General features: G+C 52.6%; 1 protein-coding gene across 5 annotated transcripts; it reads right to left on the bottom strand.

Annotated features, from left to right (window-relative positions):
- Positions 1–667: 667 nt before the first annotated feature.
- LOC147213612 (putative ribonuclease ZC3H12D) lies at positions 668–7,282 on the bottom strand. Of its 5 annotated transcripts, none has more exons than XM_086143290.1 (7): positions 6,132–7,282; positions 5,826–5,867; positions 5,122–5,534; positions 3,316–3,455; positions 2,361–2,595; positions 2,115–2,221; positions 668–1,657 (listed from the first exon to the last, which is right to left on the bottom strand). In XM_086143290.1, exons 3-7 carry the CDS (start codon positions 5,433–5,435, stop codon positions 1,032–1,034), a joined length of 1,422 nt encoding a protein of 473 aa, XP_085999416.1. In that variant the 5' UTR covers positions 5,436–5,534; positions 5,826–5,867; positions 6,132–7,282; the 3' UTR covers positions 668–1,031. The 5 variants fall into 5 exon arrangements, with proteins under 5 accessions (XP_085999416.1, XP_085999414.1, XP_085999417.1 ...); XM_086143288.1 differs by having other exon boundaries at positions 5,122–5,659; XM_086143291.1 differs by having other exon boundaries at positions 6,011–7,282.
- Between the last annotated feature and the right edge of the window lie 11,121 nt (positions 7,283–18,403).

Raw genomic sequence — 18,403 nt, forward strand, 5'->3', positions numbered from 1 at the left:
TTGGCTCCGGAAACCTGCTCAACTCCGGCGGCACAAGTGGAGCGAGTGGACGAATGAAGGCGTTTTGTGTTTGTTTCGCAAACTTCAAGGATTCTTTGCTGTTTGTCACTTTGCCTTCTTCCTGGTCACCGACCCTCTTGTGGTCCTCCAAGCGTCCTCTGGATGTCCTCCAGGTTTCTTCTGGGAGTCTTTGACCGTCGGGCAGGAAGCTCGGAGCTGGACTCCGATCAGGCTCAAGTGCTCTCTGAAGAACCGCCCGCAGGCGCTGAGCTGGACATCGGCCACGCCTGCGGGCGATTCCCCAAAACCGTGGATTTCTTGGAGTAGTAAATCTGAGAGCGGCTCTTCTGCGGGTCTGCGTGTGAGGGCCGCGGTCGTGGGTGCACGTTACCGCCGTCGCCCGCAGGACCATCAAGGTAGAGGTCTTCTATTTCTAATGAACGAGTGAATGAACGGGCGCCAGCGAGTGAGGCGTTCGAGGTCGGGGTCGACGTTGGAAAAGAGATGGCGGGAAAGCCGGCCTGTCAGCTGGAAGGAGATCCCCGCGGCGGAGGGTCGTGGAAGACGCTCCTTTCGTTTGGAAATCCCTCGCTTCTCTCGTCGGCGGGAACCAGAAGCTTCTGTCCACCAGGGGGTGGCAGGGGAAAGAACCGCAGAGACACTTTCAGGAAGTTAAATTAAATTTAATTGTTTTTCTCAGGTCGAACAGCGAAGTCCCGCCCCGGAATGTTTCTGATTCTCCTGAACTTCTGCTCGAGCAGAAGGAGGAAAGACGTCCGGCGCTTCATTTTCAAGTTTCTCTCCCTTAAGTACCGTTACATCGGGAGTCCCAGGAGCACCGGCCCGGGGTTCTAAAGTTCTAAGGACATTCCTCACTTTGAGGCAACAGGAATAAACAACACGTGCTGCTTTGGTCTTTTTACGGTCCCGGACGGAGTGCATTGCACTCCACACTTGAGGGTCCCGGAGGTCCGCGGCCGTTCTCCTCTCGGGTCCGGAGGGGATCCGAGAGGCTCCGGAGGTCCAGGACCTCAGAAGGAGTCGCGGTAGAAGGCGTGGCTCTGGATCAGCGCCACCATCTCGGACACGTCCGACACGTGGGGGTAGGCGCTCATCACGCGGCCCACCGTGTCCTTGGGGAAGAGGGTGCTGAGCTGGCTGCGCAGGTCCTTCCTGGGGTCGGACCCCCAGGGGTCCCCGGGGAGGCTGCCGTATCCGTGGGCCGGGAAGATTCGGTCCCGGCCGCAGGCGGGGGCGGCGGGGGCGGCGGGGCAGGAGGTCCAGGCCGTCCAGGGCCCGGAGCTGCAGCGGGGGCAGGAGCGGGGGGGGCCGTAGGGCCCCGAGCAGTCGTAGCTGGCCACCCCGCTGCTGAAGCTGTGGACGGGCCGGCCGAGGTACGCCGACTCCTGCAGGCCCAGCCTGGACACGCAGCTCTCCAGAGAGCCCAGGGCCTCGTCCGGCTCCGGGCTGGCCCGGGGGGGCCCCGGGTCGGGGGCCGGGGGCGGGCCGGGCGAGGCGTAGGGGTCCGGCCGGGGAGGGGCCGGGGTCCGGGCCTTCTCACGCAGGGCACGCAGCTCGTCGGCCACCGGCAGCTGGGACTGGTTGACCCGCTCCGGGTGGTAGAACTTACACTTCACGCCGTACGTGCACTTCTTTCCTGGGGGAACAGAGAGGGGGGTCAGAAACTGCACCTTCACCCCGTCCTGGTCACGAGACGCACAGAAACCCAGAAGTGCTTCAGGAGGCGGAGCCCGGCAGGAGGTCGGGCGAGTCACACGGAGGCCGAGCCGCTGAGAGACCTGAAGGTTCACCGGCCGCGTCCTCCTTCCAGTAAACCACAACATCTCCTTCCTCTCTTGAGGAGCTCCGACCCCAGCGAGGTCTTCAGAAGGGCCGTCATAGGCGAGGTGTGTGGATGTCAAGACATGAATGTCTGCACGTGGACGCACGTACGTATGTTTGTATAACCTTTGTTATGACATGACTTGGTGGTCCTGGTGTCTGGACTGGAGGTTGGACTGGAGGTTGGGCAGGAGGTGTGGGGCAGGAGGTGTGGAGCAGGAGGTGGTGGGGCAGGAGGTGTGGGGCAGGAGGTGTGGGGCAGGAGGACCCACCGTAGGGGCAGTGCTGCAGCTTGGTGGAGACGTTCCTTGGCTTCTTCCGCAGGAAATCATCAATGTTGGGTCCGTTTCTGCCCAGAGGGTCGTCTGGAGGCATGAACCTGCGTCGACACGCTGCGTTAGCATTACCAGCTAACATCCAAATGTGTGTGTGTGTGTGTGTGTGTGTGTGTGTGTGTGTGTGTGTGTGTGTGTGTGTGTGTGTGTGTGTGTGTGTGTGTGTGTGTGTGTGTCTCCTACTTGTTGTTGGCGAAGGTGTACATGAGCAGCCGGTCCTCGATGAACTTCTTCCACTGAGGGTTCTCCATCTGCAGGTCCCGGTAGTTGTCGTTGGACACGATGATGCCGTCCAGGTCGAAGGCCAGCCTGACGATGTAGCGGTCGTCGTAGCAGACCACCCTCTTGCCGTTGAGGCAGCGGGACGGCGTGTAGACCAGGATCTTCCTCTGCTCCAGCTGGTGCAGGATGTGCTGGTCTGAGGAACGGAAGCGTCATCTGTGAACCGGGAAACGGAGATGCGCCGCAGACGTCGCCGTCTCGTCTCCAGAAGCTCCGCCTCCGTCAGCGTGGCGTGAAGGATTCCCAGCGAGTCCCTCGGAGCCTTCGGCCCCAGTGGCGGTGCCGATGTCATCGGTGACATCATCCTCAGGAAAGACCAGTCGGTGGTGCCGGCGAGGGGGATTCAACCGTTCCCGAACCTCGCCTTAGCTTTGCCCCTCCTTCCCTTAGCTTAGCTTAGCTTACCTTAACCAGCCCCTCATCTGGATCTCTGGCAAACCTTACTTCTCACCAGACCTTTCCTTACCTCCTCTCTCCTCACCTTATCTGTCCAGACATTCTCTTGACCTCAACCCCTTCCCTGACATGACCGTCCCTGTCGTGTCCTTCTCCTCCTTTCCCTTCTCTCACCTCGCTGTACCTTCTGAATTCCATCTCCGCATGTATTTAGGTATCTTGCTGCACTTTCCCTTGATGAATCCTTCCTCGCCGTGTCTCCTAACCTGACCTTTCCTTATTTTATATCGTTTCCTCTACCTGACGACACCTTAATCCGCCGGTTCTCCACCAGGTCATCAGCAAACTCCACGAGACTCTTTCTGAAGACCCAGCGTCTGCAGGAGGGCCGCGGTTGACGCCGCGGACCGACCTGGAGTCGGCACGCTGAAACACCGTCCGATCGTCCGTGGGTTCTCACCGGTGATGGGGGCCTCGGGCCTGGGCTGCTCCTTCCTCCACAGGGGGATGAAGACGGTGATGTTCCTCAGCCCTTTGTCCCAGAACCAGCTGACTGCCAGCTGGAGGCCTTGGCAGGAGAACACCTTCTTGTCTCCGTGGCTGCAAAGACAAACGTAGAAGTCAGAAGCGGTTCTTCAGGAGCGAGACGGTGTGTTAGCGACCGGGCGACACCTCCGTCTTCAGACCGGACGACCCCAGCGCTCCCGTGTCTCTGACCGACCGGGACAAAGCAGTAAGTCCCTTGAACCCGGTTCAGCCACCGAGGCGGGATTCACTTGTGAAATCCGACCACCTGGAGAAGTTCCCAGGCGGCGCGGCGTCAGGTCGCCTCGCAGAACTACAGACCAAAGTGACTGTTGTTCAGGCAGGAAGTTGGCAAGGCGAGGCGAAGGAGGAGCAGGACCAGTCCGCCGGGTCAGGGCCGACCGTGGCCGCGTCACCCGGGAGAGACGATGACTCACGGCGGGGGAACAATGATGGCTGCCAGGCCCCGGCAGGAAGTAAGATTTAAAAAACAAACATCTTCCTGTACGAAGGCCAAGGAGTGTGTGAAACAGCAGCTAAGATGTTTCACAAAGTATCCCAGGTTGTCCTCAGAGATAGAAAACCCTCTCTGCTATGAGGACGTCGCCCCAGACCCATCAGAAGGGTCAGCGGCGTCCGTTCGCCGGTCCCTTCTGCTGCTTCTCCCCGTGCTTTCAGAAGGTTTCGGAGAGCACTTGTGGCGCTTGTAAGTAGCTTCTTCCGGGGCTTTCCAGGGTTGACCTTCAGGATCAGGATTGTCCATATGGATGTAATGTCCATATATGGTAGTGGTGTCCGTATGGATGTCCTTGTATGAGGACAGGGCCTCCAACGGCCAAAGGTATGCTTGAGGTGCTGGTGGGTCCGGACCTCTTCATCTCTGTCTTGCCGTTGTCCTGGCCCGTCCTCTCCGGGGGGGTCGCGGTGACGGTGGTGGTCCTCCTCCCCTAGAGGAGCGAAGCGCGGGAGGGGCTGCAGTTCCAAAGTGTCCGGCCTGCGGCGCCGCCCGTGTCTCCTGGTGGTCCTGCCGGGACAGGTTCTTGGACCCGCCCAGGAAAGTCCCTTAGCAATGCGCCGCGGCGTCCCGGCCTCCGCCCACTCTCTGTTTGCTTTGCACCACTTCCTCGTCGGGAGCCGGAGCGTATGAGGTAATGGGGCGGGTCCCGGGCCGGAAAGGGGGCAGGGGCCACGCTTTCGAACCCTCCATGCGAGGGACGTGCTCGGCTGTGTCGCGTTTTCACTTCCTGCTGCCTTGAAGAGGAAGTGAGAGAAGACCACGTTCCTGTAATGACTGACTCAGAGTTCACGCTCTCTTGCAGGACTCGTGAACGGCGACGTGAAGGTATCTTGAGCAGACATCTGCTCCACAGACACACCAGATTATCTGACTGGAGGTTGAATAAAAACATCTTGTTGTGAGGAAAACTGAAGTTCTGGACGCACCGGTTTCATGCTTGCAGGAGGGTTTCCTGTCGTTTGTGGCAACATTTGAAGGATTCCTTCACTGATACCCATCACTCTCTCACACACACACACACACACACACACACACACACACGCTTGTGCTTCTACAGAGTGAGCTGAGAGCAGCAGAAAAGCTTGAACCTGAGGTGAAATCAGCCCGAAGCTATCATTTCTCCACAGACCAGCAGGATCTCCAGGACTCCAGTCTCTCCCTGAACCACCTGGAACACCCACCGGCTCATTCGTGTGTGTGTGTGTGTGTGTGTGTGTGTCTCACCTCATAGCAACGTTGCTGCCGTCTATGACCACGGGTCTGAAGCAGGACGCCGGCTCCCTGTCGGCGGACCCGGTGCCCGTCCGGGGGGCCCCGGGTCCAGGTCCTGGTCCCGGTCCCGGGCTCGGGCTGCAGCCTCGAGCCACCAGCTTGGGGCTCCCCGGGAGGCTCCTGTTGCTCTGGGTCTTTATGAGCTCCTCCAGGATGTCGTTGGTCTGGGCGTCCCGGTCCAGACTCTCCAGCACCCGCAAGATGTTGTCCTTCGAGTAGCCCAGCTTGAGGAAACGCTCCACCTTAGAGAAGTTCTGCCGCTCCATGGCCTCGCCGAGCCGCGTCTGCGCCGGCCGGAGGGGGGGGGGCCTTCTCGCCCCCTTATCGCTGGGCCGTATCCACGGCAACCGTCTGCTTTGGAACGGCTGACAGGTGTGGAGAGAGGAGGGCTGTCAGGCACAGGAAGCTGTGGCCGACGGGCGCCGCTCGCGGCTACCACAAACTCATGACTGCAAACGGCAGCTGAAGTCACAGCGGTTCAGAAAAGCCCCTGTCGTAAACACACACACACACACACACACACACACACACACACACACACACACACGCTGAGAGAAAGGCGGAGAGGGTGTGTGACAGCCTGAGGTCTAATTTTACCCTCTGTGTTTTTTTAGAAGATAATGTGGAGCCCCAGAAGTTAGCGTGTCTCCACTCACCGAGGCCTCGGCTCTCCTCCGGCCGACCGTCCAGAGTCACGTCTGAAAGACAAACACACACCTTCTAGCTTCTCCGGAGGAACGGCCACCTCCAAACCACATCCTCCAACACTTTGTCTTTCTTCTCTTTTAACACTCCAACAAGACGGCGTCCGATTGGCTCTCGGGCCAAGCCCGGTACTCACACATTCAGCAGTCGGCGGCGGCAGCAGCGTGCTGAGAGCCACAGCCGCTCAGCTCCTGTGAGTGTGTGTGTGTGTGAGTGAGTGTGAGTGTGAGTGTGTGTGAGGGAAAAGCTCTTGTTACCAGGAGGAGGAAGTGAGCGCTGCTGCCGAGGTCTGAGAGAAGAGAATTTGTAATCACTTCCTTGTCAGGAGGCTGGGTGGATCTAGGAGCCGGTGGGGGGGGGGTTGCTCACACACACACACACACACACACACACACACTTCCTTCTCAGCTTCTCTGTAAGGTTGAATAATATCCCTCTGCTGACTTCCAGGAGCCTGGTGCTCCCAGGGCTTCTGGGGGTTTCAGGTGTTCTCTGGTTGATCTTCTGCTCTGAGGGACCTCTCAGGGCTCCACATCTAAACTTCTCCACCTCAGGGGTTCTCCTTGTTTGGGGGTGGATTCTCCTCTTTCTTCTCAGGCTCATTCATTCGTCCGTTCATCCCCAGGGTTTCTGTCATTCCTTCAAGACCCGGCCTGGTCACCGGATGTTCTGATCCTCTCCTGGAGCCTCCTCTGGCTGCTCTCCTGGAGGTGATTTGTTGATTGTCCAGCCACTAGAAAGATCATATTATCGAGGAACTCTTTCGCCAGCGCGGTTCCGCCGACGTCTCAAAGCGGGTTGCCTGTCCCCGGGAGCTGGTCGAAGCAGGGAGGGGCGTCGGCGTGAACGGGTGAGGATGCCTTCTGGAGGTGGAACCCCTCCTGAAGGAGGTCTGGAGCCGCAGGGTGAGCACGCCGTCTTCTTCAGGTGACTTACGCCTTGAGGGCTCCTTTCTATCGGCGTCAGCTTAAAGGGGAACCACCGGGTCCTTCGGGCAAGTCGGACCGGCGCCCCAAACTAGGCTCGGGCCCTCCGAGCCCTCGGGGCGAACCCGGGAGAGTCGGCTGATTTCCGACCCCTGGGGGCCGCGGGGGGGCGTCTTCCTGCGGCAGGTCTGAGCGTCGTGACGATCCAAACGTTCCTTCTCACCTCCAACCCTGGCATTTCTATTTTGACGGACCGAGTCGGACGTCACAGTTCCGGCCGGCCGGAGTATTTCGCTGACAGTCTACTTTAAATTCCTTGCTTCCTGCATTCCTGGCCCGCCCGCCCGGGCCGGTAGGTGTCCATCGGCTCTGTGACGTCACCCGGAGTCACTTCTGCCGCTTCAGAGGAACCACCAGGTTCCCCCTGAATACCCGTTCTGATCGGCTTTTCCCTGAAAGTGTCCACGTGTCGGTTTGCTTCCTTAAAGTCGCACCGGGTCGAGGAAGAGGCGGGTCGGTTGCAAAAGCGAAAAGTGTCTGAACTTGTTCAGGTGTGAACCGGTTAACCCTTTCATCGGAGGAACCGGTTAACCCTTTCATCGGAGGGAGCGGTTCCAGGAAGCACGACGGGGGAGGCAGAGCCAATCGGTGCGGAGGGGCAATTACGCCCGAGGGGAGGGAGGAACAATCGGCCCCTTTGACGGAGACGATGCTTCCACATCTGCCGACGAGGACTGGAGACGGTGTACCGACTGACTTCCAGGAAAGAAGAGTCAGGAGGAACCGAAGGGCTGTTCTTCAGCATGCGCTCGGGCCGTAAAAGCAAGTCTGTGTTTCGCATGCGGGGCGAATCATCGTCCCGGCGTGGAGCTGCAGGAGATCACCAAGCAGTCTTTGGAGAGCGTGTCACCAGGGCCTCCTCCGCTGAGGTCGCCACAAACCACTCAGATTGACGGGTTCCTCCGATCCAGAACGGGAACGACACCTTCTTCTTCAGCCCGGCGCTCCGAGGGGAAAGAACGGTTCGGTCTGAGGGACACGCCGGTGAAGATCTAAGGGGTCTGATGTTGGCTCTCGGTTTCGCTTGCAGGAGCGGGAAGCGGCTCTGAATCACCACTACAGATCTGAGTGTAACACGAGCATACGTGTTGTATGTCTTCGTCACTTGGAGGTGATCAACTGACAACCGTTGGGTTTGACTGATTCAGTGACTTCTTCTTTTGGTTGCTCCCCTCAGGGGTCACCACAGTTAGTCAACCTCTTCCAAATAACCCTTTCCTCTCACACCAACTAACTTCATGTTCTCTTCCCCTCCATCCATACACCTCTGGCCTTCAGACCTCCGACCCATGGATTTACTATCCCTCCTCTTTTTGTGTCCAAACCATCTCAGTGTGACTTTATCTCCAGAGCATCTAACATGCGCTGTCCTTTCGATGGACTCATTCCTGATCCTCTCCTCGCTCCCAAAGAGAACCTCAACATCTTCATCTCTGGCCCTGTCTTCTCGATGCCGCTGTCTCCAAAGCATACAACATCTCTGGTCTCGTCCCTTTCTTGTTCAGCTTTCCTTTCCTCGTGGTCGATACTCTTTTATCAGTGTGGCTGGTCCAAGTGTCTGGCCTCCTGCCTGACAGAGTACTGGGTTCCATTTGTTCTGAAATGATGTAACCGGGTGACTTCATGGCTTCTGCAGTTACTTCCGGTGACTCCCGGAGCTTCTGCTTCCTCAAACCCGCCAGGCCGCCGGCCTCGGTCCTGTCAGCCCCGCTGTGAAATGAGGAAGAGGCCGGGGATTGTTTCCCTTTCCCTCGGGTGGACGCCATTATGCCAGGCAATCTTTCTGAGAAGTCTGCATGGGGCAGCACACAGCTGATAGAAGTGGCAGTGTTTACTTGTTTCCAAGTACATGGGAGGTTGTCACTGGTTACACAAGCACACTTGGATAAGCTTACAATGCCCTTTGGCTGGAAGGAAGGCCAGCAGACAGACCTACGTACCTGTCATAAAGACCTCAAATAGAAGGAGGAAAGGCGGGTGATTTAGGCTACGCCTCCGGGACTGGACCAGCAGCCAATCCGCACTGGGTTTCTGTATCCCAGGATCACGAACCCTGACTCTGTCCCAGCTGTCACTGGGCCAGAGGGGGCGGGGGGTCACCTTGGATCAATCACAGGACTACAGACATGGACATACAACTGTTCACCCTCTCACACAGAAGCATACAACTCTTCCCCCTCTCATCTAGACATACAACTCTTCCCCCTCAGGAAACCTCAGGAGAACTTCTTGCATCCTTTGGGTTTTTCGATGTTCAAAAGTTATTTCTAGTTGTTGGTGGATTTTTGGATGTGATTGATTGGCGATCGCTCCAGGCTGAACCCGCCTCCGGCCCGACGGCGGCCGGGAGAAGATGGTCGGATAGTTCTTTTGTGGTGATTTAGTGTCATTTTCAAGTGAATTGTTGCTTTTATCGTAACAACTGGTGTATTTTTCTTACTGCTGTTTGGCCGCTCTTTTCGATTTCGGTGTTTATAATTCTTGGTTATTTTGACATTTTGTTTTTTTTTTGGAAGGATGTTTTTCCTCCAAATTTTGTCGCTCTCTAAAAGTTCCCTTTTCAAACCTATGGCAGCATGCAGGGATCATGATTCTAATTTAACAGCATCGGCAGAATGCTTTCTCATTTTCAGAATGTGGCAGCATCAGTTGAGCCGGAACTAAAACGAGCATAAATTCATCCAAACTGCATTTTCATTTTCACGCCCGGCATCAAATATTTGCACCCCGTTTTGGGTCAAGAGTCCAACACGCTGTTGACCTGCTAGCTGAACGCAGACGCTTGTTAGCATGACACTCGCTAACGTCGTCGCGCAGCTCACGGCGGTTACGGAAGAGGATAGAATTGCGTCTGGACACTCTGACCGAACAGACACCGGGATCAACGCCTCTTCAACGCCTCCTCCTTCGACAGCTGGATGCGTTGCAGGGAGGGAGGAAGCGCCACGGGAGCGCCAAGCTAGCAAGAGTCGGCCATCGGCTAGCGGCTAAACAGCTGAGCGCGCGTCGGATCGCGGCGCCCAAACAAGCCGCCAAGAAGAAGCCGGCCTCTGACGTCGCTCCAAACTCAAGTTTTTGACCTTTTTCACGCGGTCTGAAACCTTTACCCCTTTTGTTTTCTGTTTTATTGCGTCACAAAATGTTGTCCGCAAGAAGAAAACGGAAATGCGGTTCGGATAACCGGACACGACTGCCGCCTTCCCAAAGGACAACGCATTGTGTTGATGCTTTTCATTATAAATAGAATCTCCGGACGCTTCCATACAAACACAACTCTGGTCACCTTCCCTCCAGTTTGGTCAATAATTCTCCTGAACCTTTTTGCGCTTTTGTTTGTATTTAAGATGTTTCGTGACGTCACGGGAGGTGAGTTTGTGCTGTTTCTGGTTCCATTTAGATCTAGGAAGCCAGAAAAAAGAACAAAAACAAATGAAATGTATGTATATAATTCTATCTTCTCTCTTTGTTTTACTGACTTATGCCTTTGTTTTATTCTTATCAAAAGGTTCTGGTCATACTTTTCTCAGATCATTCTTTGTTGATTGAAGCCATTTTGAAAACCCAGTTTCAAATAACCTTGTGTTTTATGATTAAGATTCGGAGACGTCCGAAAAACTTGTTGAGCTCATTTCCTGCTGCTCTTCTCTTATTATTGCTTTACTTCTCTGAAGTTGTTTTCATAGAAGGTTCTACTCTGATGTTTTCCAGATGATTATCTACATTTTGAAATATATTCATTTTTTTTTTTTTGCAAGTTTTAGTTGTGTTTTTTTTACCTTCTTGAACGTTGAGCTGATTTATTCGAGTTCGCTGCTTCCTGGTGACTCTTTGCTTCGGCATTTAATCATCTTTTATTCATTCTTTTCTTCAAATGTTCTGAATATGAAGGTTGTTGTTTTCCAGGTAGTTGATCAGTTATCAGTCAGTTATCGGAGCGGTTGAGTTCCACGCCGCTGTTTGGAGGAGGAACGTTCCTCCGGGAGACTCCGCTTTTAAAACTCATTCTTTGCTCATCTTCGAGAAATTTGGACAAATTCCGAGAAATTTACTGCCGATTTGACAGACTTTGCGGTCGTTTCGAGCTTTTTCCAAATTCTATGCTCAACTCAATCTTGACCCCTTGAAGTGGTTTCTTGCTTGTAAATCACAATATTTTGCTGATTCTCAGAGAAAGTTTTTGATTTTTAAAAATCCGACAATCATTTCACGCTACTTTCAAACTTGTTCATTTTTCGGAGGTGATTTATTGCAATTTAGGGGTAAATTGTTGTTTAAAACATTGTTTCAAAACCTGTTTCAAACGACGTTTTAAAGGTTGTTTGTGTCTGTTTTGCTGCTGTTCTGCAGATGTGGATTGACGGGTCTTTTCTATTTTGCTTTTATTCAAGTCATTCTTGGTAACTTTGACATTTTTTCGAAAGATTTTTTTTTTCCAACGCCTTTTTTCAGTTTTACTAAAATTGGATCTATTTTTTCCTCTTCTTTCTGCCCTGCGAGATACTGGAGGTACTTTGCATTTTTTTGGTTCATTTTCAAAATCAATTTTCTGCATTTCTCCAGTTTTTGAGAGGATTTTTGGCTTTTTTTTTGCTGATTCTGTTTTATTACCTTTACATTATTTTTGCAAATTCTAACATTTGTTTTGTTTCTTTCTCATTTTAAATGTTTTGATAATTATTTGCTGTTTTTTGTCATTTGGATGACTTTCGGTTGATTCTTTGCATTTTCTCCGGTTATTTCCGGCTGCTGTTTTTCGAGAAGATCGTTTTCTATCCTGCTGAGTATTTTCTCTTTATTCTCACATCGAGACGGTTCTGATGCACTTGATCTACTTTTGAATCATCCTCCTCGCTGAATGTCAAGCAGGACTTTGGTCTGGTTCGGATCAATACCGGAGACTTTTTTGTTGCTTGCAATCAAATCTTTGCTGAAGGTCAGGGATCTCCTGACGCTGCTTTGCCCCCTTTGATTCTTTTCGGGTTATTTGTTGCTCGAACAAGCGTTGGGTCCCTGGCGACGAGGCCTCCGAACACAAGAGCCCTGAGGACGGGCGGCAGACGGGCGGCAGACGGGCTGCAGACGGGCGGCAGACGGGCTGCAGACGGGCGGCAGACGGGCGGCAGACGGGCCGCAGACGGGCCGCAGACGGGCCGCAGACGGGCCGCAGACCAACCCTAACGGCTGCGACGCACCAAACCCCGAGCGAGCAAGAAGGAAAACGAGGTCAGCTGGGTCTGCGCTGGGTCTGCGCTGGGTCTGCGCTGGGTTTGCGCTCGGCTTGGGGCCGGCGGTTCCCTTCACCTCCGCCGTGACGCGTCGAGACTCAAACACACACTCAGCCTTTGTGTGTTGAGTCGACGCTCAGGAGACGCGAGTAAAAATAGTCTCCTGCTTTCACTGTCGGCTTCACGTCACAACAAGCTTGGAGCTCCAGCGTCTCCTCGCTTTGACATCCTGAGCAGAGAAAGTTATGGGAGAAACGGTGTTGAGAAAATAATTCAAGTCTTCAAAGAAGATGAGAAGTCAGATGTTGGATGAGAAAGAACACAAATAAGCATTGAGTTGCATCAAATCCAATTAAGCTTAAATATAACCAGGAAGGAAGTCACGAGAGATGTTCTTCAGGACCTGAGGTCCCCAAACATCTCGTCTAAGCATCTCCTCCAACATCTCCTCCAAACATCTCCCTCACACAGTCAAAGTGGAAACTATCAAGAGATGGTTTTCTATAAACAATTACTCTGTGTGTGTGTGTGTGTGTGTGTGTGATTCACTCTTTCCTGTGGTTTCAAGTGACAAAGCAAAGGTTTTCTTGTTTGGCTGAAGTGTGTTTTCTGTTTTTGTCAGGGGTCAAAGGTCACGGGGGGAAAGCGTCGCTGTGGTTCCACCTGCTGAAGATGCCGAGGTTCCTCGGTTCCCTTCGACTCGTTCACCAAAACCACCCGGGGATTTTCGAAGATCCCGTCCGGCCCCCGAACAGACGGTGTCTCCTCCGGGAGTGTGAACACATTTCAAGGCAAATGTTTCCATTTAATAACCACCTTTTTTCAACGTCTCCAATCGTATCGATTAACTTGTTTTCGTTCTTCGTCGGAAATCACTTTTATTTTTTTTAAACGCTGTCAAAAACTCTGCCGCTCGTGCTACATCGACATTTATATTTGTACATTCTCCACAGCACCTTACTTGTCATTTCATTTTCACTCCCTTTCTTTCATTTCTTTTCATATAGAAAGAAATGTACGTTTATCCTTTATTCACATGTTCTTTCCACGAAGGCCGTTTGCTTCTTTTCTCCCCGGCGGCGCCGCAGTGACGATGGCGTCCGGATCTCCGCCGGGTGCTGAGAGACCTTGCGATACCCGGGTCTCGCACACGCAAAGTAAAAAAGACTTGATGGAACTGACTTGAAGTGAATATCCTGTCTGTGCATCGTGTCGTTCACAGCGGCCTTTATTTCCCAAGAACCAACTACCTGGTTGAAAACACGCACACGCGTGTGGGAATCGTCGCTAATTTGAAGGATTCTTCACGCCGCTTTGCTCAGCTTAGCTTTTGTGACTTCCTAGATTTAATTAAGCCTGGAAACTAATTTCAGGCAACCTGTTCTTGTTTTAGGGGGATTTTTCCAACTTAGGTTGAAGTTATTCTGGTATAATTCAATCTTGACCTTTTTCGGATCCCAGTCCTGTGAAGACACGGTGTCTCTGAAGCCTGTCCTGCTCCAAACATCCAAGCCCTTCAGGTCGTGTTGACCAGATACTGATATTTCATCTCCCCTGGTCCAGCAGCTCTTCTCAACCATCCTGAGCCCACGGGTCCTCAGTTCCTCGCGCCCTCGTTCGCTGAGCTGACCTGGAAACAGCTGCCGATGCTGAACGAATGGCCGCGCTCGACTTTACCTCGCCCGTTGAAAACTAAGATCAGTTATTCCTGGTCCTTCGCCGGTGTCTGCAATAGATCCCTAGAGAGAGGAAGAAAAGTTAAAACTTGCATGAAACGATTACATTTAGGAGAACCGCGTCCGTCGAAGCCGTTGTCTCCCACGGGCTAGCTTGCTATGCTAAGCGCGCCCACCGCTCCATGAATAAAGTGGCCATTTAGAAAGCTAGCCGTGCTATAGGAGTAGCGTCGCTCGCCTTTGCCGTGACGGAGGCAGATGTTTATTTTTGCTCCGGTGATGTTTCCTGAGGAAATTCAGGAGGATGTCGAGAATTTATTCAGGTTCAGAAGAACGTTTGATGGAACCACAGCAATCCATAGGATTGCCTCACGGGCTAGCTTACTCTGCTAGCGTGGCTGAACGTTTGCATAACAGAACCAAGATAAAATACAGTCAATAATGTCTTTTATTTTATGTATGTATGTATGTATGTATGTATATATGTATGTATGCATGTATGTATGTACGTACGTGTGTGTCCATACATCTATCCATGTGTTTGTCTGTAAAACAGAGACACTCAGTGGACAAAGAGCAGAGTTACAAACATGACTCTTCTCAGAATATGTTTTCCATCTGACTCCCTCCCAGCTGTGAAGGCGTCGTGTCGGACCAGGTTCCACCTCTGCGGCTGATCCTTGAGTCCTGGATCAGGCAGATGGTGCTCCTCGGACCAGACCTCCTTGTCCAGCACGTTTCTGAACACCCGGCTGAGAGATTCATTCAGACTGATTTCATTGTAAGACTGGAAGCTTATGACCACCGGGAGACCGGGAGACCGGGAGACCGGGAGACCGGGAGACCGGGAGACCGGGAGACCGGGAGAGGAGCTGCAGCACTGACATGCTCTGATCCAGTCATCAACCCACATATATATACAACCACATGTTGTATATATATATACACACACACACACACACACACACACACCGTGGGGTAAAAGCATTTAGTCTGCCACCAAGAATGAGGAAAAAAAAATCCAGAAAATCACATTATCTGATTTTTAAAGAATTTATGTGCAAATGATGGAGGAAAGTAAGTATTTGGTCACCGACAAACAAGCAAGATTTATGTCTCACAGACCTGCAACTTCTTTGGTTGGTCCTCCACGCTCCATCATCAGGTCAAACAGGTGCCATTGATACAGGTAGTATTGATGGCACCTGTTTGAACTGGTTAGCAGAATAAAAGACACCTGTGCACAACCTCAAACAGTCACACTCCAAACTCCTCGATGGCCGAGACCAAAGAGAACCCAAAGTGTAGACCTGCACCAGCAGGGAAGAGTGACTCTGCACCGGTGAGCATCTCGGTGTGAAGACGTCAACTGTGGGAGCAGTTAATAGAAAATGGAAGACGTACAAGACCACTGATAATCTCCCTCTATCTGGGGCTCCATGCAAGATCTCACCCGTGGGGTCAGAATGATCACAAGAGCGGTGAGCAAAAAACCCAGAACCTCACGAGGACCTGGTGAAGGAGCTGCAGAGAGCTGGGACCAGAGTATGGCTACCATCAGGAACTCACCACGCTGCAGGGACTCAAACCCTGCAGTGCCAGACGGGTTCCCCTGCTTAAGAACATACATGTCCAGCCCCGTCTGAAGTTTGCTAGAGAGCATCTGGATGATCCAGAAGAGGACCGGGAGAATGTCCTGTGGTCAGATGAAACCAAAATAGAGCTTTTTGATTAAAAACTCAACTTGTGTTTGGAGGAGAAAGAATGCCGAGTTGCATCTGAATAACACCGTAGCTACTGTGAAGCACGGCGGTGGAAACCTCACGCTTTGGGGCTGTTTTTCTGCAAAGGGACCAGGAGCAGTGATCCGTGGAAAGGAAAGAAAGGGGCCACGTATGGTGAGATTTTGAGTGAAAACCTCCTTCCATCAGCAGGAGCAGTGAAGATGCAACATGGCTGAGTCTTTAGCGACAATGATCCCAAACACACCGTCCGGAAACAAAGGAGTGGCTTCGTAAGAAGCGTTTCAAGGTCCCGGAGCGGCCGAGCCGGTCTCCACGTCTCAACCCCATAGAAAACCTTTGGATGGAGTTAAACGTCCGTGTTGTTGAACGAGCTGAACGTCCGTGTTGCCCGGCGACAGCCCCGAAACATCTCTGCTCCAGAGGAGATCTGCATGGAGGAACGGGACCAAATATCAGCAAGTGTGTGAAGACCTATGAAGACCTCCAGAAAACCTTTGACCTCTGTCATTGCCAACAAAGAGTAGATAAGAAAATATTGTGATTAACTTTTTTTTTTTTTGACCAAATTCTTTTTTTCCATCATCTTCAAATAAATTCTTTAAAAATCAGTTGTTTTTTTTTTCTGGATGTTTTTCTTCGCATCCTGTCTCTCATAGTTGAAGTGTAACTATGATGAAAATGACAGGCCTCCATCCTCTTTAACCGGAAGCACCTGCACAATTGATGGCTGACTAGATACTTCTTTTACCCCTGTGTGCGTGTGTGTGTGTGTGTGTGTGTGTGTCGTCCCGCCTCTCGTCCAATCACAGCAGAGACGCCTCCAGCCCTTCGCCACCCTGAGAGCTGGATGAGTGGTGAGTGAATGAATGAACAAACCAGTATTTCACCAAGAGGAGGGAAGAACCTCATGGATTCCATCATTTCATCTGCATTAACCATCAATGTCCACTAGAGGTGGGAACAACACAAGCGGAGACTCCTCATACTGGGGGTACCACCAAGTACCGCCAAGTACCACCAAGTACCATCAAGTACCATCAAGTACCATCAAGTACCGCCAAGTACCGCCAAGTACCGCCAAGTACCATCAAGTACCACCAAGTACCACCAAGTACCACCAAGTCAAGCGCCAAAGCTGTGCTTTAAGTTTTTTGTCCATTTTATTTCAAAAGGATTTATTTTCTAGAAAATACAGATACAACTGTCTGTATCCGTGGATATGGTGTATCTAAACATCTTCTGGAAACTCAACAGAGTCCAGAGTCCAGATCTGAGGCCCTGAGACCAGGACCTGCAGGACTGAGGATGTTCTCTGGACCACCTCTACGAAAGCTCAACGAAAACCTCTTCCATGTATGTGATTGAACACGTATGATGTCGTTGACTCTACATGATGTAAGGTTCTTCTATGTGACCTTCCAATGTTTCTGATCCTTGGATACTGGTGGTCCTCACTGTGTGTGTGTGTGTGTGTGTGTGTGTGTGTGTGTGTGTGTGTGTGTGTGTTCTAGGAGCAGAGGAAGGACTACAGGAAAACAAAACGGCATTAAATAAAGGTGATGGTCCTTCATGTGTGGAGTCTCCATGTTCTCCACGTGTCTGCGTGGGTTCCTCAGGGTTCTCCAGGTTCCTCCCGCAGTCCAAACACATGAGGAGCTTCTTGGAGACCCTGCATGGTTCAGACGTGTGAATGGTTGGATGCCTCTCTGCCGTGGGCCTGGCTTTTTGTATTTTTTATTTTTATTCTTTTGCTGTTTTAGACTGAGATGGTTGGGTCATGGACAGAGGAGGGATAGAAGATAAATTGGTAGACGGATGCTGGAGTTGGAGCTGCCAGGCAGGAGGTCTGGAGGAAGACCAAGGAGAAGATTGATGGACGTAGAGAGAGAAGATATGAAGGTAGTTGGTGTGAGAGGAGGATCCAGAGAATAGGGTGAGATGGAGAAGGTGGATTCACTGTGGAGACCCTGAAGGGAAAAGACCAAAGAAGAAGAAGAAGAAGAAGCTGTTTTGGTGTCAGTAGTGTGACCGAAGGGGAGTCGTGGAGACATCGGGCTCCTCCCTGTTCTGGTGAACGGAACACACTGGATGAGCTCCGAGCTCGCGTCCACCACCCACATGAATACGGGTCCGCCTGGATACTGGCTTTCCCAGACATGTGGCCAAACATCCATGACGGTGACAGTTTGCCGCACATTGACGGCTTCGCCCCTCCGGTCGGTCGTCCGAAGGAGAAACCGTTCCCTGTGGACACTGAACTCCCGGTCGTCTCCCTCCGCTCCTTCTATTTACCCAGAGAATTTCCACAGGTTTTCCAGCCGGCCACCAGATCGCAGAGAGTCCTGGCCCTCGATGGGACGTTAGGGATGACACTTCTGGGGCTAAAGGTCAACAAAACCAAGGAGATGGTGGGGACTTTTTCCAACAGGTGGAGGACGCCGGCTGCAGCTTCACCGCCACCATCCATGGAGACCCAACGGAACTTGCTGGGGGTACAAGAACCTGAGCGCCATCTTTGACCACCAGCTAACACTTTACTCAGACAACAGGGCTGGAGGGAACCCACAGACCTGCGGGGGTTCCCTCCAGCAGGTCCAGCAGGGGTCCAGCAGGACCTGCAAAGGTTCCCTCCAGCAGGTCCTGCAGGGGTCCTGCAGGACCTGCCTGCTGGTCCAGCCTGATCAACCGTGCCAGCCAAAGGTATCCCCCCCCCCCCCCCCCCCCCCCGGTCCAGAAGGTCTGTCCTACCTCCGTAATGTCCAACACGAGGACTTTAATGCCGTAATGACATTACATTTCCCTCGGAAGTGACCCACTTTAACCCCCCCCCCCCCCCCCCCCCCCCCCCCACACACACACACACACACACACACAGGCACACACACACACACACACAC

This window comes from Fistularia commersonii, chromosome 36, assembly GCF_037954325.1.
Source record: "Fistularia commersonii isolate RoL2024-O1a breed Wild chromosome 36, RoL_Fcom_v1.0, whole genome shotgun sequence".
In the NCBI taxonomy this organism is placed as follows: domain Eukaryota; kingdom Metazoa; phylum Chordata; class Actinopteri; order Syngnathiformes; family Fistulariidae; genus Fistularia; species Fistularia commersonii.

Bases quoted from the DNA above. Each gene is read 5' to 3' on its own strand.
- LOC147213612 (XM_086143290.1), bottom strand. From the start codon at position 5,435: ATGGAGCGGCAGAACTTCTCTAAGGTGGAGCGTTTCCTCAAGCTGGGC. The intron at 2,596-3,315 runs GTGAGAACCCAC...TCCGTTCCTCAG, and splicing joins GCCCGAGGCCCCCATCACCG to ACCAGCACATCCTGCACCAG. The intron at 1,658-2,114 runs GTGGGTCCTCCT...CTGTTCCCCCAG, and splicing joins GCTGCAGCACTGCCCCTACG to GAAAGAAGTGCACGTACGGC.